The sequence below is a fragment of the Ammodytes marinus genome (genome assembly GCF_949987685.1).
Source record: "Ammodytes marinus genome assembly, chromosome: 13".
Classification (NCBI taxonomy): domain Eukaryota; kingdom Metazoa; phylum Chordata; class Actinopteri; order Uranoscopiformes; family Ammodytidae; genus Ammodytes; species Ammodytes marinus.
In genome coordinates, this window is record NC_137217.1 from 27,053,979 (window position 1) to 27,081,599 (window position 27,621).

Genomic DNA, 27,621 nt, shown 5'->3' on the forward strand with positions numbered 1-27,621 from the left:
ATTTGATACACAGGAATGTTTGGCAGCACCAACAGCATTGTGTTTGATATCTGATCTATGCAGTGCAAACACTCCAGGCGATAATCACTTAGAACCAAAGTTGTTACAACGACAGATGACAAGACGTGATGTTATTCCTTACATAACAATTTCCGATGACTCATTTGATGACTGATGATTTCTCAGGGACATTGCACCAACTGGAAATGCTTCTCACCATATTTTCCCCCTTCAGGTCACCTTCAGTGCAAATGATCTCAGTATAAAACATGTCCGTTGATTGACATCTTTATCCTGCAACTAAGTGGATTTAGTTTTAACTTTAACAACAACAACGCAACTATAAGCAAAAACAACACTGTAAAAATTGTATATCATTTTCATACAGGTAACTGTCTAATTCTGTATTGTCCTTTTATGTTGCTGAACTCAAGATTTGACATTCCATATAGGCCCGTAGGTTGGTGATGAAACTAAAGAGCGGTGTTAAGTGGACATCAATCCAGCAGGTCAACATCTTAAGTGCGATTGCATCAGTTTTGTAAAAGAGTGAATTGTGTTATTTCTGGGCTAATTTTGCAAAACAGACGATTTTTAGTTTTTTTCAGAGATGGTTGGACTGGTGGGAATATTATATGGGTACAAGGCACTGCTGCCCCCAAATGGCAACCAGAGTGAAGTGCATTTAAAAGTATTTTACCTGTTATGAGGAGGAAAGCATACTTATAAGGTTCAGAGAGAACATTTTATTATATTTTCAGTCTATATCTTTTCTCTGGCCGGATTTTGATCATACTTTGGCGCTGTCCAGAACATGCAGCATGAATGACACGTTGCCTATTATCAGAATGATATGTAAATGCTATCCCAAGTATCTTTACATTGAAAAAAACAAATTTTGTCTTTAACAAATATGATTAGGCTTACATACAAGGCCTTTTTCCCAGCAGACATTTTAACTCAGTCCTAGTAGGAAAAGGCATTTAGGCTTTAAATAACATCAGAGCTTTGTTCTATTAAAGTGTCCTAGAAAGCCATGACAGTGTGAAAGGGAATGAAATGCTCAACACCACAACCCCGAAACTAACACATCTATATCATTGAAATATTCAGTGATTGTATAACTTACTGTGCTTTCCCGACTGTGAAATGTCTGAATTTACCGCGAAAAAGTCCCATTAGTGCCTGTGAAGAGGTTAACTGCACAAAATACACAACAAAAAAACTCATTTTCACGGATACATAGTGTTCTTGATACATTTTGCGCACATTTGATCCACCGTATACATACAAGAAACATTTTAATAATTCAGTAGAAAACAGAAAGCTATTTTTTTCTTCTGTAGTGTTTCTGTCATTCGACGTGCTTTTCCTTTTTAAAATGAACAAGTCTAAAGCGTAAACTGGAAAAGCTGATCCAAGTCTAAAAGCCAAAATGCTTCAAATCCACTTATCCACAAAGTAAAACCAGTTATTCAGTGCTGTGCTATTCAAATCAATGTGTTGAAAGCCTTTAATAAACCGTTGAAAGAAAAGCTAATAACTAAGGTGAGTATTATTTTCACTCACATTTTTCATAAAGCCCAAATTCACTTTTTCGAACGGAACGATTTTTCTTTCTTCCACTTTCACCTCAGGAGTTCTGCCAGAGAGTGTGAAGGACCCGATTTGGATGTGAAACGATCACCATCAATTCTACGACGCACAGCACTGAATACTAATACAACCAGTCTTGCACTGCAAAGAGAGTCCAGTTTGAGTTATGAAACCCCTTAAATGTGTCAAATCTCCACATGTCAAAACTCAAATACAGTTTGTTAACTGGCTGATGACCAACATTTTCAAATCACCCACAAAACAGTTCCTTCATTTTTCCTTTTTGGCAGGCCGCAGACAGTCCAATTATACATAGTTCATAAAAGCGAATTTGTTGCCACGGAAACTGTGGAAAGGTGGGCTAACAGCTGAATTCAGTTTGAGAGACTTTGATTCACTCAGACGAGCAGAGATGGACTTTATTGCTATTGCAGTGCATTGTGCAGAGTGTGAGATGTGAACATCATACAGTATATCAAAAAACCCTTTTCTAACAGCTTCAAAATTCGGTCAACAGGGAGGTTCTTCAGAAAGTTCCCTTTGTGAGGTGTTATTCTCATAGAAGTAGGCTACAACTTTTGATGAAAATAACTTCAGCATGCTTCAACCAAAGTGATGGATGATCTGTGGTGGTCTGAAGTGCACTCAAAAGCAACAAAAATTAATGTCCATTTGGATTCCTGCCACCTGGTAAAAATAAGTCTTACATGTTCAACCTCTTGGCTCCGTTTTGAAGGAAATATCTTGATGAATGCTACCAAAAAATTCTGCAGACGTAGAGTATGTGTGAATTTACCAGCTGGATGCTAATTTTGTCCCCTTGGCCATTTAGCACAGGACGAGTAGAATGCATCCTGTTTATCAAAGCTTTCTCTGTGCAATAAAGTTGGAAACAGGTTGATTAGAGAGAGCTAAACCAGTAAAGTAAAACATTAAGAAACAATGATCTGAAATATGCTACACTTAAACAAAAAGAAAAAAAAACATAGAACTGAGCGAAAGCCTTTTCTACTGCCTTCCATAGGATGAACCACGTGTCTCTCTCTGGGCAGAAATGTGAAATTTCCATGATCTGCTGTTGCACAAATGATGTGGTCTGCCTTAAAGATCAGGGGTTAGAATCTCCCAGTGGAAAAAAAGATGGAAATCTCAAAAAATTGTGGTCGGGGAAATTTCACTTTACGTTTGAACTTCTCATCAAAGAGACGTGATTTAACTTCCTGGACAAAGTAGATGGGCAGCTCTCCCAGTAAAGCAGCAGTGTGCGACAAAGTGACTCAAAGGGGTCCAACATTTGTTTTAAGCTTTCTCTGGCAACGTAAAGGCTCCGCTGAGATGAAAGAGAAAAAAATGCCAGCTCAAAAAAGTTGCCTCGTGCATCTCTGTGGTTGGTGGAGGTTCTCAAAAGTGACAAAAGGGGCAAACTGTGGGAAGGCAGAGTGACATGTAGAAAGATGTCTGGGAATGTCATTAAACAAATCATCATCCTATAGGTTGTAAAAATAAGGTTGGAGACATCTTTCCATACAATCAACTGTACTGTAAGATTATATACTAGCTTGCAAAGTTTAAAACAATATTTCTATTATTTTCCAAAATTGGGGGCTCCATCAACTTTGAAATAACACGCACAAAACAAAACATTAATACATATTTTTGAACTGAAATAATAAAAAGTAAAAAAAGTGGATAAATAATTACTGAATATTTTCTCAGTATTACGTTTAGTTTTATTGATCCAGGTTCAAGGTCCATGTGTGCTCTGGAAACAGCATTAAAGAAAAACAATCTAACCATAAGCCCCATTTAGTAGCTCTTCACTGGATTTAAAAACAATCATATCCCATAATCGACAGCTTCATCAGCGGCTGGACTTTGCCCAGTTGTCATGGAATTGTGTTCCATTTTTTTCAGGGCACTTTCCGTCTGCTGATGAAGACGTGATATGATTTAAAAACTCAAAAACAAAGCTCCAGATGTTTTATGTTCATTTTTCCAGTTCAAACATTTAAGTTGCCACGTCAATTCAATGGAGGTCAATGAAGGTGAAGATCTCTTTATGGTGCTCACAGGGTTTCGAATTTATAAGATTTTTAGTTTTTTTTTTAAATGATATATTTTTAGAAACAGTGCCCCTGTCACTCAAGGAAATCCACAGTGAGAAAAGTTGTCATGAAGCAACTACTGAAGACATAGTCCCTCTGAGAACTTTTGAGTGTGTTGTGTGGATTATCAAAAGTTGGTAGAAAGAGATGAATTTTTCAATGCTGCGATCACCAGAAACTAAATCTTACTCTCCATTACTGGGGTTATGGCAAACATATCAAAGCTGTGCAAACCCACCATATCTACTAAAAACAAGTCAGAAAAATGTGTTTGTAATTTGGGGAAAACTACTTTTTAATAGAGGACACTGGATGATGAAGGCTACAAAAGGTATTGGCCATTGACAATGAGTGTAATTGGTTATTGATCGTTGCGCCGTAAAGCCTCATGACTCCCATCTATCTCTCGCGTTGCGTCAAGTGGTGTGTGGGCCGGCGTGCTGGATGAATAGGCTGTGGATGAGGTTGTAAAGACTGCAATTGACGTTAGCAGGAGGCCGTTTGTGTCCAGAGATTTGAGTCTTGGCCAAACACGTAATCAGGCCGACAGAAAGTTCAGAGGACTCGTCTCTTGAGAACAGGGGAGAGTGTGTGCAGTCTCAGGGTGGAATAGAGCCAAGAGCTGAAGAGGGGAGGTACATATCGGCCTTTAAATACGGGGCCTGGAGCTGTAATTATGTGAAATATGGCTCACATTTTAATGACTTATTTCACTGACTTTTACTGTTTGTCATTTGTACTGCCGGTTGACTGACTGAACTATATGCTGGAAACCTGTGTAGTTCAAGGGGATGAATAAACTATCTATCTATCTATCCAACCATCCATCTTACAGTGCTCGACCTAAAAAGTGGAAAATGCGGCTAGTAGAGCTGAACTAATGGTTTTCATTATTGATTGACTGAAGAACACAGTGACTTTCAAGATCAGTTTTAATCATCATGGCGAGAGTCGAGAGATATAACTCAATCTGTACAAAGAGTTGTATGTCTTCTGTGACTCTGGAGGAGCTGTGTGAAGTGAGCAATGGCCTCAAGAAACCACAAGTATGGTATTTACAGTTTTTCTCAGTCGCTTTGGTGCTTTTCTCACATCACTATTAACATTTGCACAGCAGTTAGTGCATTTCTCAAAACAATTAGTGCAAACTGCAAAACCTAGTTGATAACCTGCAAAAGTACGTCACTTGCTCAAAATGGATAGTCTATTCCTCAAAAGCAAATTCATGTCAATGAAACTGCCAGTGTCATCAAAATGAGAAGTCTTGACACCATCGTTTATGAACAAGATAGTCAAATGGCTTTGTCATGTTTTCATTATGACAGTTTATGCTCTCAGTGTTTTCCAACTCTGTGACACTATACCTGAAAATGCTAAAGACAGCACTATACACCACTTGAAAGCCATTTGAAAACTACAATAAAGTTACACATTGCTGTAGTTAGGGGAGTAAGTGAGTACAAGACACTGAATATGTATATTTCGCATTTTTACTGTATATGCTATTTGCAATTCTACAGCATTGTGCAAAAGAAATACACTTCAGTCACTTACAGTATCTCACAAAAGTGAGTACACCCCTAACATTTCTTCAAATATTTCATTATATCTTTCCATGCGACAACACTGAATAAATGACACTTTGATACAATGTCAAGTAGTCAGTGTACAGCTTGTATAACAGTGTAAATTTACTGTCCCCTCAAAATAACTCGACACACAGCCATTAATGTCTAAACTGTTGGCAACAAAAGTGAGTACACCCCTAAGAAAACATTTCCAAATTGGGCCCAAAGTGTCAATATTTTGTTTTGCCATCATTATTTTCTATCACTGCCTTAACCCTCTTGGGCATGTAGTTCACTAGAGCTTCACAGGTTGCAACTGGAACCCTCTTCCACCCATTCATGACGACATCAAGGAGCTGGTGGATATTAGAGTCCTTGCGCTCCTCCATCTCCCGTTTGAGGATGCCCCAAAGATGCTCAATAGGGTTTAAGACTGGAGACATGCTTGGCCAGTCCATAACCTTTACCCTCAGCTTCTTTAGCAAGCCAGTGGTCGTTCGGAGGTGTGTTTGGGGTCGTTATCATGTTGCAGTACTGCCCTGCGGCCCAGTTTATGAAGGGAGGGGATCATGCTCTGCTTCAGTATGTCACAGTACATGTTAGAATTCAATGAACTGTAGATCCCCAGTGCTGGCAGCACTCATGCAGCCCCAGACCATGACACTCCAACCACCATGCTTGACTATAGGCAAGACACACTTGTCTTTGTACTCCTCACCTGGTTGCCGCTCCACACTCTTAACACCATCTGAACCAAATAAATGTATTTTGGTCTCATCAGACCACAGGACATGGTTGCAGTAATCCATGTCCGTAGTCTGTTTGTCTTCAGCAAACTTTTTGTGGGGTTTCTTGTGCATCATCTTTAGAATAGGCTTCCTTCTGGGATGACAGCCATGCAGACCAGTATGATGCAGAGTGCGGCGTATGGTCTGAGCACTGACAGGTTGACCCCCCACCCCTTCAAGCCCTTCAGCAATGCTGGCAGCACTCATACGTCTATTTTCCAAAGCCAACCTCTGTGTACAACAGCAGAGAATTGTATGAAAGCAACTGATACCAAAAGCATTTGCAATTTGTTCAGAGGAAGGAGAAATTGCTACTATGATGTGCTCAGATGACTACATGTTGCGGAGGTTGAACTAATAGTTATGATAATTTTCATTCTGATCTGAGAAAAGCACCAATGCAACTGAGAAAAACTGTAATAGAAAGCACGCAGGCTTTCTGTGTGGTTTTCAGGCCAGAAAGGTCTAAAACTATACCAAGCTAAAGCATAGAGAATTGTAGTGTGCCTTACATGAGACACATCTTAATTAAAGTCAATATGTATTTGCCTGTGCTGCACTGAATTTGACCACTCTTATTGAAAAATCTCTTCTTTGTGGAAGTGCGATACGTTGGAGTATTCATTTTTTATAATTTAATTGCTTAGTGTTTTAAATTGCATTCAAACTTTTTTGAACCATTTACAATTTTCTCCAAACTGCTTGTTTCACACGAATATTTACAATGCCGGTATCAAATGTAGAATTGAACCAACTGATATTGATGATCTTGTGATTTCCTCTGGCGCCACCATGAGGCCAACATTTATGGCTTTGAGTGAAATGTGATTTAGTACACACATTCATCTAGCACCCTCGTGAGGTCAAAACTGTCATCTCTTTGTGGCAAAATACCTGCAAAACTCATGAATGTCCCATCAGCCTCAGCTGAACTGTGTATGTTTGTTGCTTATTGGCAAAGTTAGCAATGTTTTACTATGAAGATAAACACGAACACGGTAAAATTACGTTCTAAAATCAGCCTGTTAACCTTGAAACTCAGGTCTGTACAGATATTGTGGATGTAACAAGAATCTTGTATCTATATCGTTTCAAAACTTCACTTGTAACATGTGATGTCACACTGACATATCCAGAGCAAAAAGGCGTACAAGAGACCTCTTTATTGAATTTATTAAGTTGTATTCAGACACTCAAAAACTGTTCAGCCCATCACTAGTAATGCTGTTTTACATCATTAAAATTCATTGAGCTGTAATAGAGACCACCAGTAAGGTTAATTCTGCCACCTGCTTATAGCTGTAGGTTAGCAAGTCCAATACAGTCCGTCATATAAAATCGAAGGGCAGTCATTAATTAAAACATGATCAACACTGTGCAATGCAATAAAAGTTCCTTTCAAACATGACCATGAACCATTTTTTTTTTCTGAGAAAAAGTAACAAGACACCAGAGAGGGATTTTGTTAATAATAACACTACATATACCTAAGAAGACCACCACTGCTTAACATTTGACCAGTTTGTGACAAGGTCTAGGATGAAAATATAAAATAAAATAAAATAAGCAGACCTATTATTGAACTGTACAATTGTTCGGAATCTCTAAATAATTTCCTGGCGAGCCTGTGAGCTCTGCAAGCTGTGTTAAAGAAAGGAGGAAGAAGACAACATTGCACCCTAGAACAACATTAGAGTATAGATATTTTTTTTCTCCACAGACTTATGACAATGGGTAATAGTCCAATTTTCTGTTGTGCTGTCTGCACTTTTTTCAGGAAACAATCCTCCCCCCTTTGATTAAGAAGGATCCTTCCAAACTGATACATGTTGACTACAGGCCTGACTTAAAAACAGATCGGATTTACAAAGACACAAGTCCAACATTTAAACAGTTGTGTCCAAAGTCCAAAATTTAACATGGGAATTCTGTAGTGGACTTGGTGCAACATGAGAGCATTTGTTAAATAGTGAAAAGCCTGATTTGAAATCGTCATACCAGCCACACCTAAAGGTGTAACCCAATTATCCCAATGTATCCCACACCACAACGACTATATATGGCAATGTGAACTGAAGTCCATATTGCTCTGTCTGCATATAATGAGAAGCCAGATGTGCATCTTCCATACTCTCCAAAATACAACTTTTTTTGTGTGTGTGTATTTTCCAACTTTTTCAGAAAAATTGGACATTGCTAAATTCATTTTCCGCACTTATCCATTTTGAGTCTTGGATGAAGACCTCTTCTTGTGTAACAGATGTGAGAGAGGAGGGAGGGATTCTTGCTTTTTGCACAACAGTCATTTCCTGGCGCCGTCTCCGAGCGCTGATGCCTCGCGACAGACAGGATGAGAAGCCAGGCGTCTCCAGATAGGGAACAATTTGTTTTTTTTTCTTCTGATTTGTGAGCACAACTAAAACCCAGCGCACAAAGAGCATTTTACAGGCAACGTCATTCGCAATCCAGTCGACCCTGTGAAGTGGCAAATGAGGGCTACACCTTCTCATCAACAAATCACACTTTTGGAAAATTTCACACACGACACAATCACACATTCACGGGGGGTTCTCGCTTGCTCGTCTTTTTCTTAAAATGGGGTTTCGTCTTTCAACTGAATAAGACATACATTTTTTTTTTTTTAGGCGTTGTAGTGATACATGCATCCATTATACTGATATACACTTCTTAAAAAAAGTTATTTAAAAAAAAGAAAAAAAACATAAACGAAAAAAAAAAAGGTATTAGAAATGCAGCTATACAGAGTCTTTTAGCTATTCCAGGGGAGTGAGGGAAGCCAAGGAGCCCCGATGTCCAGACGTTGTCCAGCGGAGCGGGATAAAGTGAGAGAGAAGGAGGGAGGGGAAGGATGGTGTGTGTGTGTGTGTGTGTGTGTGTGTGTGTGTGGAGAGGGAGAGCAGGTAAAGCTGGGTTAGTTATTGCAGCAGGTACGGCCTGTGGGTTGAGCCGTCTCTGTCAGGTCCACTCCTCGGTTCCGCCCGCTGCTGGCTCCGGCCGCCTGGGGCTCGTTCTTCGGAAGCTTCTTTGCTGCAATGACACGGCAAAGAATGACATGGCAACACATGACATGGCAACAAGATTATCGATTACATCACCGTGAATACATGAGATAACCGCACCTACGATTACATCATTCATTCTTAAGAGAGGCTTATGGTCAGCCTATTACAGTCACTGTATTGAACTTGCAAATGCAATTGAACTTTGTCCTAGTCGGAAGTGGGTATGAATGCATGTTTTGAATATATGGAGAGGGAAATGTTGAAGCTAAAACAGGATGTTAATTTGCCCTTTAAATATACTTTTCAATATTTATTTTGAGATACGAGTACAGTCTATGACAACAAATACAATCCTAAAATAGAGAAATTAGCCAGACCAATGCTGTTTTTCCATTCTCAGTATTTGAATAAAAAAACAACAATGAACTGTCTTTTTTTTTTTTTAAACAAGCATGTAACACTAACAATTTTGTCTCACAAAGATCCCTTTAAGGCCCTGCACCCACTCATTTATTTTGAATAACTTTGGAATTACGTCATGCCACTAAACTGTTTGCTGCTAATGATAATAATAAAGATGTCCCTGTCCCGCCCGCCTTAACAGGTGAGTGAGGGAGCTGTCAATCAAGCCCAGTCTGTATATGGAGTGTAAGATATAAGATAAGACTAGACACTTACCAATGGCCATGAATATCTCGTTCACGTTCATAGAGGTCTTCGCTGACGTTTCCATAAAAAGCAAGCTGTTGTCATCTGCGTACGACTGTGCGTCCTGTGAAAGTGAAACCGAGAACAGGAAGTTATTAGTTAAAATGACCTCACACTTTAACCATTGCCCATCCATTTATAACAAGTGGAAAGCACCTTGCAGTTTGCATTGGAAAGAAAACTGCATGTGGAGGAAGCAAAGTAGTAAGTTCCAAGTAGTAGACAGGACCGGGGCCAATCAGGAAGACAATGCGTTTCATAAATCAGTCTGGGAATGTTTGATTTGAAGTTTTAAAAAGAGGCAATTACACAACTTCCTATCCACTTCTATTGACCTCCAGACTAATATATTAATCAGGATTTAAAAGAACACAAACCTGGAAGTCCAGTGCTCTCTTGTTTGCGAGATCAGCCTTGTTCCCGGCCAGCGCTATTACAATATTTGGACTGGCTTGTCTCTGAAGCTCTTTAACCCAGTTCTTCGCCCGTACAAATGACTCCTGGCAAACAAAACAGGGAGGGGTGGAGTGGAAGGGGGAGGAGGGGTTGACTCAGTTTAGTGAAAATAACAATGAGATCCATGTGACCATGGGGAAAATGAGTACAACAGGAGCCTCCCCATGATGCCTAGGCTAATAGGCCTTAGCTCATCTTTTGACCAAGGCCCAGAACACAGACTCAATCATCAACAATCATGATAATCATGGGATATGAAAAAGATTGAAAAAGCTCCAGAAAGGTAGACTGAAAGCAGCTTTTTGTACAGTATGAGAGGCAGGGTTACATTGCACTTTAGTGTAAGTTATGCAGTGCACACACTAACAAAAACTATTTGAAGCTAACCTTTGTCTAGATTACTCTTTGTTCAATACTTTGTCTTTAAAATAAGATTTATTCAAGTTAAGAAGCGTCAGGAGGCCCTTCATACATTTCTATAACTGTAATCCGTCAATCCCCTCGTCCTATTTTTGTGAACAATGTTTTACAAAACAAGTGAGCACAGTCTATCTTTCAGGTACAGTTTACACATAACAAAAAACTACAAATGCTACTGTCAAGGTTGTTAGGGATGTATGGGACTCTTGCTGTTATAGACTATGTGGAGGTTAACAATTCTTATATGTTCTCTTTATTATCAGAAATCTATCAGCACATTCTGTATAAATACATATATTTGAGAGTTGTGATGTTTAGTCATTGATGTACTCATTAGATCAATATATATTGTCTACAAACGTTGTTTTGTGATGACTCATCTTTAAACTTCTCAAGTTACCAAAATAAGGTTCTTTTTTTAGAACAATGCACACCTCCACTATCCTCTCATCATTAATAGCAATGTTGTTCCATCTTTGGTTGGGGAAGGCAGCGATGGTAACAGAGAGAAAAACCTGGCACGGTTCTCACCTCATTTGTTATATCGTAGACCACGATGGCTGCCTGGGCACCTCTGTAGTACATGGGAGCCAGGCTGTGATAGCGCTCCTGACCAGCTGTGTCCCAGATTTCAAACTTGACTGTTGTGTCGTCCAAACATACCGTCTGAGTCAGGAAGGCAGCTGCAGGGGCACAAGGCAAAAAGAACAACCAATGACAAACTGCGCCTGTGGCCACTGAGGTAGACAGAATGTGTCACTGTCAGGGGATTTTTTTTTTTTTTTTAAGACTGATGTTGGAAGCACACACCAGAGGATTATCAGGTCGACTCTGCTGGTAATATCAAAATAAGGATGGGACCGATATGATCAAATATGGGTTTCAATTCCAATATGGCTGCAATCCACTCATTGGATATCTGAATGATGCCACTGAACCACATACCAATCCAAATTACATTTAATTCATTCATGATTTTAACTGTGAAAGAAAGAAAATCTATAATAAGACCATTTATGTGACGTAGCATTGCACACATTCATTTGAATGTTTCAACCTGTTTTCATTATTGAATATTTTTTGCTCTTTTAAATTAGATTTGCTGCTGGTGTTTGCTTGAGCCTTCATAATCTTAGAAATATTATCACCACCAAGAAAATAAATAAATAATAATAATTATGATATCGGACAGTGTGGGTATCGGCCAGATATCAGAATAAAGTTGCGAATGAAAATCAGCATCTCTATATCAAACAAACTTGTTACATTGAACATCCACAATCTAGATGGTACTAAAACCAATACTGTCTTTATTTAGAAATACCCTGTTCACATTCAGTGAATCAACCACAGTAACACATGGAAACTGCCCAGTACAACTCATGACAAATGACATGCTTTGGGTCAGAAACCTTTAGGCGTTCACTGTCGACTGATGCATCTGTCCAACTGTGGATTTACTAAGACTGTCTTTTTATGTTATTTTTGGGTCACTTTTTTTTGGTTCTTCTGCTTTGTTGGTGCCCGATCATCTCTCTTTATGATCAGTACCGTCTGCAGGTGTTTGTATTTGGCCTAAGGTAAGTCTAAAAATGAAGCATTGGAATGTATATAATTCCTTACACCATAAATTATCCAGTGAGTTTTGCCAAAGGGCAATAAGTGAGGGATTAGGTGGCTGATAACAGACTGCTTTGAGCTCATGTAAGCTGCTGGACATACCAAGCACTGGGCAAACCAGATGTCCAGGTATTGGTGTGTAAAATGATGCCAGTGATATACAATTTTCAAGCAACATAAACATACCTCCGATTGTGCTCTCTTGGAATTCGTGAAACTGTCCCTTGACGAAGCGCAGTACGAGACTCGACTTCCCCACGGCTGACTCTCCCAGCAGCACCAGTTTGAACTGGCAGATCTTGTTGCCTGCGTTGGGCCCATTGGGTCGCGTGGCTCCGCCTCTACCTGCCATGTCACACTGTCCGGTCTCAGGACGCTGACGGTCTGCGCTCAACGGACGAAAATACCTGAGCAGGAGAGGGAAAAAAGCAGAATCATTCAAATCTAAAAATCAATTTTTCCAAAATAATGTCTTAAAAGCGTTCCCAAAAAAAGCTGGTTAATGTATAAAAAAAAAGACATGGTTAATGTTGATGAAATTATTTCTTACAACTCATGCCAGTGTACTGTTAACTCAAAACCATTCTTAATAAAATCCAGAATACTTCTCTTTTCCGGACAAAAACAAGGACTGGAGTTCGGCACATGCATTTCATGCACTAAAAAGCGAAGTCATCTGTTAGAAACTTAAATGTTTATGCACAGAATGCCACACTTTGTTGGCAGAGATATTCAAGAATTTCAACCTTACAGTTTTAAGCTGTTGTTGTTCTAACAATATGTCTTTTGAAACCAACCAGTAGAAATCCATAGGAAGACATGTCACAAGTGACCATGTAGGGACATGTATGATGGTTGAAAACTGTACACATCAACTCAACAAGAGATTCCCACTAACTACAACACTTTCCTTTCCAAACAGTAGTTGCTTTCCATAACAGCTGAGCAAATAAGTGTAACAGGTACAGTCAAAACATTATAGGGTTGGGCAGATACAGTCCATTTCCGTCAGTTATACACACATATTGAACAGATACACCTTTCCTAGTTGCCAAAGTTTCTGAACTGTACCAATTAATGGCAACTTTTAGAAATGCCAGAAAAAGTGAACCAACTTGTGTAGATGTGACAATCTGTACCAAAGAAACTCCTGGCTACTGCTGCTTGTAGCTTTAAGGTTTGTGAGTCAGGCTGTCACAAAGTGGATTAGTATGACACGGGTCTGAAATGTTCCAAGGTTGAGTTACAGGAAGTTTTCCTTAAAGATTTAGGGTGAAAAAAATAACTATTGACAACACAACAACACATTCTTTGTCAAAGTCGCACTTTTCTCATTACGATCAAGTCAACAGAGAGCCTTAGTTCAAATACAATTGGTCAACGTGGTCGAAATCGCATTACGACACACAGTTAACCACAAATAACCTGTTATGTTGTTGTTGTCTGACAGGAATTAGCAGAGTAACGACTGCTATCGTTAGCAACATAGCTACATAACAAGTTCAAAATATATATCTCAAAGATATATCTGCCCGTAAAAAAGCAACATTTAGCATATGTAACGATAGCACCAATCTAGGGAGAATCGCAAACACCTAGATCTAACATTTGTACAACGTTTTGGGATTTGCCAACACACAGATGATGCAGTTTAGGGTGTGTACACAGCTAATGACAGCGGGCTAACCGGAGCTGCATGACGTTCATTTAGTGAACTACCAAATAAATCACTGGACAAAACAGAGTGGCATATGTGTCGTTAGATTAAAGATTGAGTTGACGTTAACGCGTTACGGGTCTAAACATGACAGCTGACCCGGATTCACCAGCCGCAGCTACAACGTTAACTCACTGTGCTAACTAGCTCGGCCCTTCTAGTGTCGGCTAGCTGACGTTAGCTCGCCCAGATAATAGACACTGGGCAGGCTAGTACATTTAGCTGCGGCCGCTTCGGGAGGAGCCCTCTGGATAGCCATTAGCTAATATTAGCTACTCACCTTCCACAAAGAGCAAGCTAGTTAGTGCGAATGGCGTCCGCCAGGATAGTGTTTGAGGCGTTAAACAGTGAATCGAGCGCCCAGCCAGCTACTGTAACACTGGATCTCATAAAGCTTCGCGATGTCCCTTTCCCACTTCTCTCAACTTCCCTTTTCGCATCGTACGAACTAGAACGGCGATGACGGATCGTATGACTGGAACTGACAATCTAACTACGTCATGCTGCCACGGACCAATCACGTGGGAGGATCTATTCCCAATTTACTGGTGTGACATTCTCCAAAAAAATAAAATAAAAATCGTGTGGGTCTGAAAATGTGTGCAAAAAGATAACAAAAATGTAGAAGTGCATGGAGATTTGTAAATATGTAGAGAAATGGGATTAAACAAATATCATATCCTAAATTGTTTTAAAAAAGAAGGACTTAGTAGTTATTAATATGCTGCATAAATTTATGTATTTTTCATCAAAAGTACATAAAAAAAAATCATCTAAAATAAAGTATTTTTTAAAAATTTGGAATCGAATGGCTGGTGTTGCTAGGAAACGGAACACAAACAGGACAGGTGCACTGCTCAGCTTCTGACTGAAGCGTTTGGTGCAGCAGAAAAAAAGTTGTGTCAAACTTTTACCAGACCTTTGGTTGCCTCTTGCAGCTTCATGAACTTTAAGGATGAATATGATTGAAGGAAATACCTTGTACAAACCGAAATATGATATGTGTCCACACATTCCGAGGGTAGGTCGGCTTTAAGGCTAGCTAACGTTGTGTTAGCTTACTTCTGTATACGTGTAAAAGCTGTGGGGTGTTTTAAAATTAGCCAACATCTTCGTCTTTTACTGTATATTGTTTTCTTTTAACACCAGGCTGGTAAACTACAACCTGCTGGAGACAAGGCTGTGGCCTGCTTACAAGAAATTAAAGGGGTAAGTCAATTTTCAGCAGTTTAGTTATTTATTAACTTAGCTTATTTATTTTTCTCTGTTTGCTTTTTTCGCAAATCAAAGTATGCTTGTATTTTGACGCAAATAAACACAACGTTCTCGTTCTGTAATGAATATACAGAAACACCTTTTTACACCTGTTTTTGCTTTGTGTTCATACACCAGGACATTCTGGCAAGAACTTTACAGATTTGATATTGATCTTGCTTTTTATTTTATTATTATTAAGATTTCAAATTAGTGTACGAAAATGTGTGGCTTGGTTTGGTCAAACTCCCAAGCAAAGAAGACCAATTTTTTAAATGTATAAATCTGATATTTCTGATAATGTTATTGCCAACATTTGTCATTCATAAAATGTTAGTTTATCTATAGAAAATAAATATTTGTTCTATTCTATTATTTTACTAAATCGACAAACAATAAGGCATCATGACACCTACCTGTTTGTTTATAATCCAGTGTGCCCCTACCCTTGGCTCTTGTAACTACACTGTCCCTATATGTATCTGTGCAATTCTCTAAACAATTTTACTTTTCAGCCTCCAACCCCACCAGCGGTAAGGAAAGTCCGCAACAGCACCCAACCTGAGCTAGGGGCTCTCAGAGTGCACCGAGGGAAAGCAGATGATCCAGATGTCGCCAGCACCCTTGTTCATGGCATCAGTACCAAATCTTCCATCACTGTGAGTACCATACATAATCTTACATCATGTGTTACATGTTGGCATCTTGAGATGCTCCCGACCTGCTACATTTTTACGAAACTTTGCTGAGTATTTGTTCTATCATGCTGGACATGCCGTTGTTGCACAAGCTAACTTTGCATTTCTATAAAAACAAAGTTTACAAGACACATTCCCAGAATATAAATAATACGTTCTCTCATTTTAACCGGATTCCAACAGAGCGCAAGCTTGCTAAATCCTCCCCCAAAGACCTTCTTCCAAAATAAGTTGGAAAAGCTCAGTGAAGCAGTGCATGCCTCCAGTCATAAAGCTCCCCCCGGAGTGTCGCGGGCTCAACATTTGGGATTTGCGAACGACACAACTACATATGGCATTAAAACAGTGAAAGGTAAGTGTACCTTTAAATACAATAGAAAATAGGTTTCAATCTGGTAAGACACACATGCACATGACATGCAAATGTTTATCTACTTTTGTACTTTTAGTTTTTTCTATATTTACCTTGACTTATTTTCTGATGTTCCTTTTTGTCCAGGTTTGGATGATGTGCGTGGAATTATTAACCCTTCAACAACAGCAGAGGAGCTGGAAAAGGAAGTTCAGGAAGGACACAAGGATTACATTTATAGCCACAACGCCTATTTTGTTGGTAAGAAGAATGGAAAATAGATATCATGTATAAGGCTTTTACTGTCATTACAAAAAACTATTTGTTGAATTTTGTTTATATTTAAAAAAAAATTATTCTGTGTTGACCCTTTTTTTACCGCAATTATAATCACTTTGCCTTACATCAGGTGAGCGGAAAGATAGGAATTACGACTGCAATCACTACAGTAAAGACAGCAGGTTTGGGATCCACACACCTCATTTCAACGATGGCCGTAATATATGCAAAACTCTACATTGGCTGGGGGAGACACAGAAGTAAGTGTTTGTTTTGTTCATTTTTACATTGGCACTACAGTATGTATAATTTAATTTGTGTGTATATTTAACATTAGGGGGGAAGACATTTTCCTGAAACAGCCCTCATATTATTTTGTCATAGGTTTTCCAATCCAAAGACTGTTTGGAAGAGATCTGGGAACAAGGACCCAGGAGAGCCACAAATTGGGAAAACGATCAATCGGTACGTTTCTGTTGCACTACGAAAAATTCTGTGACTTCTCACTACTTTACTAACTAGTGTTTGACTTGTGTTTTCTCATTAAACCATTCTTTTCAGGAGAGGAAATCCCTTGAATGTTCCACCAGATCACGCCTTCGGAAAACGCTTGCCACTGGATGAATATGGTAGAGTTCATGTAACAAATCTTCAGATTAAGTGTGTCCTGAAAAAAACAGTGGTTAAAGTAATGGAATGACACTTTGTCTGCTTCCTGTGCAGGTGTGGGAGGGTTAATCCACCTCACGGAGCCGGACATGTTCATGAGAAGACTAGACCGCCAGCGCTGTCTGGTCAACGCAGTGCGAAACCACCTCAAGAAGATCAACTTCCGCCACTTCTCCTCCCTGCTGAATGCCTTCAGACATTATGACAAGGTACAGCTGGAATCACTGCAGGTTGATCATAAAATAATAGGAACATATCAAAGAGATCAGAGCACAACACTTTCACACAGTGGACATTTTCTCTTATCATAGCAAGAAAAGCACATATGTAACGCAACAGTGTTGTTGTAATTACTCAATGGGGGAATTCCTCTTGGGGGCAACAGAAGTTACACACTATAGCTTTAAGAAATGCCCCGTAATTCTTGATTAGCCTTTCTATGTGTGTCTTTCTGTTTATGTTCACACCAGAAAGGCAAAGGGATGATTGACAAAGAGGACCTGCAGGCAGCGTGCAAACAGTTCCAGTTGGGCGTGAGCGAGCAGGTTCTGGATGACATCATAGAATACTGTGACATGGACAAGGACGGACTTATCAACTTCCTGGAGTTTGCTAATTTCCTCAGCTGGAAGGGCAAGATGGTGATAAACAATCGTGTTCTTAGGAATGGTCAGTTAAATTAATTTTTAGTGTATGGGATGGGATGGAGAGCAATCTAGATCTTTCACCACTAGAGCATGTCAAAATACTCCTATATTACACACTGTACTTTTAAAAGTGACTCATTCAGTAATAGATTGATTGTGGAGGTTACAAGTTGGGGCTAATTTATTTTGTCTCCTGCAGTGCATGAGACCTGCGTGGCTCTCTCCAACACAGAGAGGAAACCTTTGTCAGAATCCACAACGCTTCCTGCCTTGATTAAGCCTGAATACCTGGAGCCTGTAGAGCGAGGTACCAAACTGAGCCTCAAGACCCTGTGTCGACCCAGGTTGACCAAAGACCATTTCAAGACCTCCTCCTCCCTCATCGGGGCTGGCAGTGAAGGTCCCGTCACAGCAAGTAAGTCGGAAATAGAGATGTGTAGTGAGGTTGTGTTGCACTAGATCAGAATTCACACTGTTTATAACCAAACAGGTAATATCTGTTAGCCTGGTGCTACCAGACCATCGTACTTCATTTCATTTGTAGAAGAAGGTCTGGAAGTGCTGTAATTGGCAAACGTTCACTCACTTGGAGGCGGGTGTCTGTTGAAGTTTAAAACTATTGGATCTGCCCATTGCCACTCTGGATTAGCCAACCAATCGCATCACGTTTGGTCAGACGTATGTCATGAGCCGGCTTCTGGTGGTGCGTTTCAGTTGTACAGGGAACTCGGAAATTTCTGACTTCACTACATATTGTAGTTTATGGATCTACCGGTACCTGGCAACGGTAACTTGCTCGAGCCTAACGTTTAGTTATTTGGATGAGAAAGGTTGTAGGCGTCCATACTTTCCCGAGCAGATGCACTGGAACACAGACAGGTCGGAACTCGGAACTACCAAGTCGGAAATTTCCGATTTCCGAGTATAAAGGAACGCAGCATTCAACTGAAACTGGAAAGCGACTTCGATGTCATCGTTCTCAGCCACTCGCTCTGTTCGCTGATTGGACCGGCAGAAATCTGCCTGAGCAGGAACCCATGTTAAACACCGTACACCCAGACTGACTACTGAAGTGAAATGAAAATTGAGCGGAAGTAGGTAGGCGGGCGGAGCCAGGCTAAATATCTGTGGGTGTCAACATGGTATATTTCATTTCATTTAACTTTTATTTATCCTCGAGAGACCAATTGAGGGGTGACCCTCATTTACAATGACGTCGAGATATTGAGAGCCACATTATGCAGAGTTCAGAAAAAAGTGAAGTTTAAGTAGGAAATAACCAAGTTATGCAGATATTTTCTTAAGGACACATTAAAGGTGGATCGGCTTTTCTGGAGAATGTTTGTTGACGAATGTTTTTGGGTCGAAAGTTAACCAGTAAATATTTCTTCACAATCCGCTACCTGTCCATACTGAATTTGATTTTCAGAGCACACACAGTACGGACAGGTAGCCTATCTTGAGGAGATATTCACTTGTTTTGACAACAAGCATTCTCCAGAATCACTGACTTCACCTTAAACTACTGTGACTGAACTTGATCTGTTTTTCAACTGATATGTAACACTTTGATAAACGCTAATTGAATGTACATATTTTTAATTCACTCCAATATGATGAAAATCCTCACTCATCATGTGATCTCTGTTTACAAAGGCTCACGGACCTGTGGTGTGCCCTCTGTGCGGTTCGACCTTCCTGCTCCACTCATAAAGAGAGTCAGTGACCACGCCAACTACGGAGACACATCCACAGCTCGAGATCTCCTGCACCCGTCATTCCATTCAGCTTATGGTGTTCATGAAAAGGATTTTTTCTGTCCTCGCACCAAGAAAGAGGTGAGCACCGTGCACAAATCAAAGGCATAGTCTATCTTAATCACAAAATAAGAAAAAAACCTCAAGTAACTCATTTTATAGGTTTTTATATTCATAGAGTCTCGGCAGCAGAAGTTCATAAAATGATAACGCGATATCATCATATGATCACAATAAACTTTCACTGACAGTTGATAAGGTGTAATATTGAATAATCGCCAAGTTGTTCTTAATATAAATGTACTCTTGAATAATTGTAGGTAATTTTGAAACCACATATTGTATGTACTTTCCATGTATACACATGCTGCTTGTAACGAATATAGTACGAGACTTCGTTGTTTAAGATCAATATAAAATAAGAGCCAAACGGTAAATCTCACTGTTATATCTTGACCATATTTTAGTGAAATAGGTTTCTAATACGGACACTCTCATCCTTCTCTTCACAGATAACAGAGATCTTCAAGAATGTGGGTGTAGATATTTCTGAAGAGACATTTGAAGAGGCCTGGAAGCTGGCTTCCATGAAGTATCCGGACGGCGAGGTTTGTGTCGAGGTTTTCCGTGACGTACTAAAGGAAATAAAAGCAATGTAATACTTCTTATAACCATCTATGACGTGTCCCCTCATTGTAGTCAATATTAGTTTGATGGGGATGAATATTAAGTTTTCACACGATAAACATAATGTAAAAATACTTCTAATGCAGAATAGAGTCTTTATGCAGTTTTGCTTATGCAAGTAGGATGTTTTTTTTATTTATATAGCTGCTCCACCATAGGGGAACAACCAACATGTTTGTAGCATTTGAAGTAGCCATTAATGCATCATGGATCACATTCTACACCAATGAATACACTTTACCTTCACCGCTTTGAAAAAATAACACATGCAATTCTGATATAAACTAGGTTCATATTTTCTTGCACAGCAGGTCAGCATTCAGGTAAATCACTAAACGCCTGTGTTGATGGTACAAAGCAGAATGTCTTCATCACTGTCATTGTTCACTCGGATTGTTTTTTTCATTTTCCCGTCTCAAAAAAGTACAAACACACAGTGGAGAATCTTCTGCAGATGAGACTGAAAAGTAAATAAAAAGTTTTGGTCAAATTTTTTCTCAATGAAGTGCCTGCACAAAAACAATATTCACAAAGGGATTTTAGATGCTTTATGTTGCTGTCAAGCCAAAGTATTCAGTTGTCGGCACAAGACGCGATATTAATCACACCACAAACTCAGAGATAAACATGTCAGCAAACAAACTATGTTTTTCCTCGCTACATGTCTATTTATGGAGAATCAATTTCTCTATTAAAATGAGAATTTCATGTACAGAAAACAGCTTATTTGTCCTGTCAACGTTTTCTTTGTTGGAAGCAACATTTCATATGTTGTTGGTACACCTAATATACTGCTGTGAAATCGGTTTAATTCTTTAGCTGATTGCTTTGGACTTAATAATAGCCAATGTGACTGTCTATGCTGATGAATGACCCACGTAAATACTGAGGCTTTTGTTCAGCGTACCTTGTCATTTTTTTCTGCCAGAGTATTAGATGTAATTTTCAAGCATATTTACCGTCTAATTCTAATTAATCAACCTTAAAATGGGTGTCTGACAGAGATAGTACAATTAATTTACGGCTTCTTTGAGCTGAGACACGTGTAGACATGCAAATAGAAACACTGACTCTTAAAGATGTACAAGGAATTGTTGGCAAATCTGTTTCGCTAACAAGATTAATGAAACCGGTTGGCGCATATCCTCAACTGATCCACGTGTCGGAACACAACAGTAAAATAACTAATGAAAAAACCATTCGCTTTTTGTGTATTCACTTGTTTTTGTTTTCTTGTTAATTTCCATTAAACCGAGTGATGCACAGGCGTGGCAAACTGTTTAATGTGCTCTCACCATATCCATGAGCATATTGACATGTGCTAAACTAACCGCACTCATTTAATCTCATTATGACTCCACTGGAACCAAAAAATAAAAAACCCACGCAAACTTCTCTCAGACCACATATATATACTGTGCAGCAACAAATTTGAATAATCCCCAGCGTGTTTCATTATGCATGAATTAGCGGCCGCTAATGACAGAATCCTCTCTGTTTGTCAGATATGTTGTCAACATTAATAATATCGCAGCAAGCTTTAGCAGAATGGGATGACACACGGGCGGTATTCACGAGCATGTCAAACGTGATGTATATGGCAAGTTCCTGGCACTGACCGGGCTCAGTCACGGGTTGCGTTTGAGTTAGTTTGGAATTTTCCGGTAGAATTTGTCATATTTTCACTTGGTGTAAGACTTGCGTTGTGATTTCCTCGATCCATAAATAATAATAATAATAATTAATTGAGTACTTTACTTGACAGCCATGTATCATAACTTACACAATCACCTTCCTACTTGCTTGTTATCACCAGTAGCAGAACACTAATATATTTGATCCCTTATAATGATGTATGAATCATGCGCAGAGAATTCAGTCACTGAATACAGGAAATGTAGCTTTAATTCTTATGCAGCCGGTTGCTGTTGAGACCAGAAACAGTGTTGAAAAGTTCCGGACTAGCAGTAAGCAGGGGATGGACTTCTTTTTTTCCACTCTTCCTCAACCTAAATTAAGCATTTATTTAATCAATATATAAATAAAACAAGAACATAAAAAAAAAAACTTTCCATTGTGTCACCTATTACAATAGTTGTACTGTTATATTGACAAGTTGTGGAGTTGGTGTTGTAGTTGGTAATAGCTGTGGTAAAGGAAGGGTTTGAAAAATAACGATCGGGAGGGCTTTGCTTTGGAAAAACGGAAACATAAAAGTTCAGTTTTCTTTTTATGACAACACACTCAACAGATAGTTTTAGCGAAATACAGTTCAAGAGTCTTCCTCAAATGACTTCATTGATCTTTCATATACTGTATCCAAGTTAAAATAAACCTGATTGCATTCATTCAGAGAACAGGGTAAAATGACTACAGCAGGCTTGTTAAGGCTTCAAGGAGTCTGAGGACGAAGTTCAAGTAGGAACATAGATTTATTTATACACGTCTGAGGTCTTGAGGTGATATGGCTCTGGGTCCCGTGCCATCTGGTGATAATAACTGTGTCAATCTGCTGTTTGCTTTATCTGAAGTCCAGTTTAATGTTGTCCTTTATGGAAAAGTAGATTCAGCTTATTCAAATCACTGCTTCCCCGTTGTGTCCCGAGTCCGGACAATTGACAAATTGCCGTTTGCAGTGTCACGCCAAATCACTCTGCCGTTTTCCAGTGCCAGTGCCAAACAGTCTTGACCATCCAGTCAGGAGAGGCTCCCGTCGTCAATTCCCGTTCGAATCTGAAAGAAAACAGAGGTAGACAGTAGATAGCTTGTACTCATTTTAAAACAGGAACCGCTCCCAGAATGGTGTCATTTATGCATACCCTGCGTCTCCTCTTAAAAGGTGCACTATAGAGTTTAAGGGGAGGGGGATATGTATACATTTGAAGAGCCTGCAGTTAGTTTACAACACATATTTTCACTACATGCAGTTCTTGGTACTGAATAATTACATCATCAATAAATCTAAATTATTTTGAGGCACTTGGAACCAAATGTATGACTAGAAAGTCTTTGTCAACAAAACTGTGGGCCCTGCTGCAGTAAACAAAAACAGTGATACACTTAACTGTTCGGTTTGCTTTCTAACTTCAAAAGGTGTTCCAGGGATCTGATTTTCCTGTCAGCAGAGTTTATTTATTCAGTTATGAGAATATACATTACAAATGTTCAATCCCCTGACTCACCCAAAGTTACATGGTGCACCTTTAAAAATAAAGATAGGGAATCCTGAAGGAAAAGGCGGATTTACTAACATTCAGCTCAAACTAAGTTCTGCTTCCTGTCTCACCTTGAAAAACCAATGGAGGTGCTGATTCTGTAAATGCCTTCCTTATCTGGCCAAATTGTCTGTTAGCTAGCCTTTGGGATAACACTGAAAGTGTAACAGGCTTTCTCGGAGGGGATCCTAAGACCCTCAAACAATAGGAGAGAGAATCCGGGCTAACTAGATAGTTGCAGGACCACATGGTATGGCTTTTCTCTACCCAGTGCCCACCTAACAGGATTACTGACTGAAAAATGGAAAGAGGCTTTGATTGTTAGGTGCGCTGGGAGAGAAATTATTTCCCCTTTCTGCTGCGGTGGCAAATTATATCAGTGGCTCTTTAGGCCCCGGATCAGAACTACTGGATGTGTTGCACTGACAGAATTTTACATAATCAAGAACTGGATTCTTCACTTTTTGATAAGCAGTCAAAGTTCCAGAGTACATAGCGTTGCGGGCTTGTCCTAGCTGTTAAATGTGATGAAATGGGTGAACTTCATGTTAATTTTCAACACGGATTCATTCAAATGTGACATTCCAGCTAGGAGTCACAGTTATTCCTTGCACGGTATTTGGCACCTGGTGTGTTGGCACTGCTTAGAGCAGCGAAAAGATATCAAAAACAAAGAGCGTTTTTCTGTTCTCTCACAGGATGAGATATTATTTATCCCTGTCAAACAGCGATCACTGATCAGGCGTGGAAAGATGAGACGTTTGGACGGGACTTTTGTTAACGTGTACTTGAAGTGTTTTTGCTGGATCCTGGACCCATCCAGTTGGCATTAATGAAGATTTCAATATAAAAGGAGGGAGACAGCTGGTCTGATTGTTATTGTGCTAGCCTTGTAATATAATTAAAAAAAAAGTAACCTATGTTTACATTAATCTGACGGCCTTCCGTGACTACTACAGTGAATACTGTCAAAAGAATTGTCTCTTGATCAGCTTACTATTTTATTTTCTTCCAATCTCTACCTACTTCTATTAATTTGTCTTACTTTGAAGTGCATTAGTGGCACTCCTCCAGTGAAATAAATGTGTCACTTTCATCATTTCCCCATGTGAGGCATTAAATATTAGATGAAGTCACATCCACCCACACATGACACTTTGGAACATTTCTCCCGAAATTATCCTTTTTCTGAATATATCTGAAAAACATTGAACTCAGCTCTCACTGTCAGATGTGGCTGTTACCCGCCCAAAAAAAAAACAGGTGTGCCATATGTTGAAGAGCTTGCAGGTAACTTTGAGCTTTTGCCAACATATAATTATCTCTCTAAGTAAATATTTGTACCGATTTAATTGCGTGCGCTATATGGAGAAACAAACCAAACAGCAATTTTGGCACACAACACCCGAGCAAATTAATGATCAAAAATGAGCTTTGAGCAAAAAGAGTCAGCGCACACACTCTGCATGAAATCGATTTAAAACATGTTGACGCTAAACGAGGAAAGATTTGATTGTAATCCATACTTTTGGACGCATGTCATGTTTGCTACGTGTGCGGCTGACAGGCTGAGTGCTTACTCATAGACCGCTGTCACTATTTTCTTCTGTGGGCTGCCATCGTCACTAGAGGACACTTTGAAGATCTTTGCGCCCTCGGGGTCGTCGGGGCCTTCGACTGCTGACAGGAGCCAAAACCTCATGACCACGAAGCAGAACTTTCTACCTAGAAGTACGGAAACAAGAGAATCCAGCAGAAGAGTGAGAAGGAGAGAAAATATATTCTAATCCTTTACAGGCGATATTTCTCTGCGATTGCAGCCCTGGTGCATACCTGTTTACAAAGCCTAGGCTTTGTATTCACACCATTATTTTTCAGCGCACATACTATGCGGCTCTAAGATGTTTACTGATTTTGACGTCAAGGGATTTTTACAACTAAGCGTTCTCTAGAATGGCGGACTTACCTCTTGGTGCACCTTGAAAATAGTTATTCTTTAAAAATACACTATATTGGCAAAACTATTCACCATCCAAATAATTGAGCCAATACGTTTGGCAATATAGTGTATATTGTTTTTGTTACCATTTGATCAAATAACTAAATGGTGCTGAAAGCACGTGTCATTCAGTTTTCTCAGTCTGTAGGCTTCATGTAATGCTTGAGGACTAATAGTGCAACATTCACCGTATTCATCAAAGACAACGGACACGTCCTCCGGCAACACAAATATGATGTCATCCATTGCGACAGCAAGCTGCCGTCTCTGGGCATCGGTGAGAGACTTGCACTTCGTCCCAACATATTCTATCATCTGAAATGACAAAAGCGATCATTAAAACAGAAACAAATAATATCTGATCCTTGATTGTTAGACCCTAGGCCGAATTATTACATTGTGGACTACCACTGTTTTAGTGGTTTCAGTTGATTTCTTGACTGTCGATTGTATATTGATGTTTAAAGGTGCAGTGTGTAATATGACATCATCAAGAAAGTTACTACTTATGGATAGATATTATAATTATTTTCTTCCAAGTCTGCTATGAAAAAATTCCCAAAATTCTACACACTGCAGGATTAAGTTGAAATTGCCCAAAAATAAAATAAACTTATTTATCAATGTAGGTTATTCCTTCTACTGGCAGGCTGTGAACGCTCTGTAAAGCGCTTGTTTCCCACATTTGAAAATGTCTTAAGTTTAAGTGTGTGTGCGATTTGTTACCTCATTGGACACCATCCCCACTAGCCTGTGGTATCTGCCACTGGACATCATGTCGGATACATGGACCAAAGCCTGGGATGGATGAGGAAACAAATGAACAAGTTATTTATTCTCCTGTACTGTGGATGTTATTGCCTCATGGCATTCCCCCTTTGCCATATCCAACTCAAATGTGTTTTGGGCTGCACTGGTCTTGCAAACTGTTCAAGCCAGACTGGGAACCTTTGCCTTGGTACTAGAAAATGATTGACAACAATAATAACAATATTATTTTTTTAAGTGCATATCTAATTAGCCCTACTATAGGTTTGAAATCTATGAAACCCCCTTTGGCCACATCAAAGCCCAAGTGTTTACATCTGAGGAATCACAGGAAGCGTTCAAACGATTTTCCATAAAAAAAGTCAAAATAAACGCTATTGTTCTGGAGATAGGAGGCCTTTTATCAACACGTGGAGAAAAGTTGCCTAACAGTTAACTATTTAGAGTAATAAGACCTGTTTGTGTTACTGCCAATAGTTACCTGCCTAACTCCTTTGTGAAACTCGTCTGAGTTTAAGTCTAACTCAAAGTACAGATCGATGAGCATCATTATCCCTTTGCACCGGATCCATGTGATCGGGTCTGGGATGCCGACCACGGAGACAGCGGGCTGTGCCCCGGAGCTGCCCGGTAGTGGCCCGTCTCCTCCTCCAGGCTGCGAGCCGTACAGTCTGTGTTTCTGCCCGGCGAATACGACCCTCCGCCGGCTGCACATCCTCCGGCCCTCCCAGGTGAAAGGACGGACAGAATGTACACACGCCCCCGCCCATTGCCGGTGCATGACAGTTTGGTTGTTGCAGGCCGGGCCCCTCTTCCAGCCGCAGACGCCGGGTTGGCGCGCCGCGAGCCCGCCGAGCTCCAGGCATGCAGCGAGGGTGTTAAAGCGCTGCATCAGAGCGAGGAGGAAGCGTTACAACCACGAAAAAGCCTCATAGACTGTATATAAACAACCTCCATTATCTCAGTTGCCTTTGGTAACCTTACGCAACTCACCCCATGCCCGTACCCATAATGCTTGTCGTGTTCACAACGTACACACACATGACTGCTGCCTTCAGGTTCGGCTGGAAATGCAGGTACAATCAGACGAAGACTTAACATTTTGGCATATAATCTTCGACTTCTGAGGATATTGGTTGCTTTTTTTCGTGTTGAATTTTTCTAGCTTCTGTTTTCTTGATTATTGTTTTATAATTATATTAATTCATGTATTCCAACCTTTTTAATAAATATATTGGTTTACTGTCTTTGACCATCAGCTTGCTGCTGCCATTGCTTCAACTTGTCTTAGCTGA

At 39.7% G+C, this 27,621-nt stretch overlaps 3 protein-coding genes across 3 annotated transcripts; 1 reads left to right on the top strand and 2 right to left on the bottom strand.

The window, feature by feature from the left end:
- Positions 1-7,211: 7,211 nt before the first annotated feature.
- On the bottom strand, positions 7,212-14,463 carry rab5ab (RAB5A, member RAS oncogene family, b). The gene is made up of 6 exons (XM_080039702.1): positions 14,282-14,463; positions 12,471-12,691; positions 11,196-11,347; positions 10,166-10,288; positions 9,759-9,852; positions 7,212-9,105 (listed from the first exon to the last, which is right to left on the bottom strand). The coding sequence occupies exons 2-6, from the start codon at positions 12,634-12,636 to the stop codon at positions 8,990-8,992; spliced, it is 651 nt and encodes a 216-aa protein (XP_079895828.1). The 5' UTR covers positions 12,637-12,691; positions 14,282-14,463; the 3' UTR covers positions 7,212-8,989.
- Positions 14,312-20,316, top strand: efhb (EF-hand domain family, member B; the record flags this gene model as incomplete). Its single annotated transcript, XM_080039642.1, has 13 exons — positions 14,312-14,374; positions 15,151-15,210; positions 15,771-15,914; positions 16,137-16,305; positions 16,453-16,566; positions 16,715-16,844; positions 16,969-17,049; positions 17,146-17,213; positions 17,308-17,462; positions 17,724-17,922; positions 18,100-18,315; positions 19,557-19,738; positions 20,170-20,316. The coding sequence occupies 13 exons, from the start codon at positions 14,312-14,314 to the stop codon at positions 20,314-20,316; spliced, it is 1,728 nt and encodes a 575-aa protein (XP_079895768.1).
- A 2,168-nt stretch (positions 20,317-22,484) lies between these two features.
- On the bottom strand, positions 22,485-27,321 carry LOC307259318 (m-AAA protease-interacting protein 1, mitochondrial). Its single transcript, XM_080039117.1, has 5 exons — positions 26,808-27,321; positions 26,285-26,356; positions 25,747-25,873; positions 25,140-25,284; positions 22,485-23,077 (listed from the first exon to the last, which is right to left on the bottom strand). The coding sequence occupies exons 1-5, from the start codon at positions 27,216-27,218 to the stop codon at positions 22,993-22,995; spliced, it is 840 nt and encodes a 279-aa protein (XP_079895243.1). The 5' UTR covers positions 27,219-27,321; the 3' UTR covers positions 22,485-22,992.
- Positions 27,322-27,621: the final 300 nt, after the last annotated feature.

What these genes read in the sequence shown, in the direction of transcription:
- rab5ab (XM_080039702.1), bottom strand. Translation starts at nt 12,636, where the DNA reads ATGGCAGGTAGAGGCGGAGCCACGCGACCCAATGGGCCCAACGCAGGC. An exon ending in CCAAGAGAGCACAATCGGAG is followed by an intron (nt 11,348 to 12,470) that starts GTATGTTTATGT and finishes GTGCCCCTGCAG; the next exon opens with CTGCCTTCCTGACTCAGACG. An exon ending in TCTACGATATAACAAATGAG is followed by an intron (nt 10,289 to 11,195) that starts GTGAGAACCGTG and finishes TTTGTTTGCCAG; the next exon opens with GAGTCATTTGTACGGGCGAA.
- LOC307259318 (XM_080039117.1), bottom strand. Translation starts at nt 27,218, where the DNA reads ATGCAGCGCTTTAACACCCTCGCTGCATGCCTGGAGCTCGGCGGGCTC. An exon ending in TTCACAAAGGAGTTAGGCAG is followed by an intron (nt 26,357 to 26,807) that starts GTAACTATTGGC and finishes CATCCATCCCAG; the next exon opens with GCTTTGGTCCATGTATCCGA. An exon ending in CGTTGTCTTTGATGAATACG is followed by an intron (nt 25,285 to 25,746) that starts GTGAATGTTGCA and finishes CCGTACTTCTAG; the next exon opens with GTAGAAAGTTCTGCTTCGTG.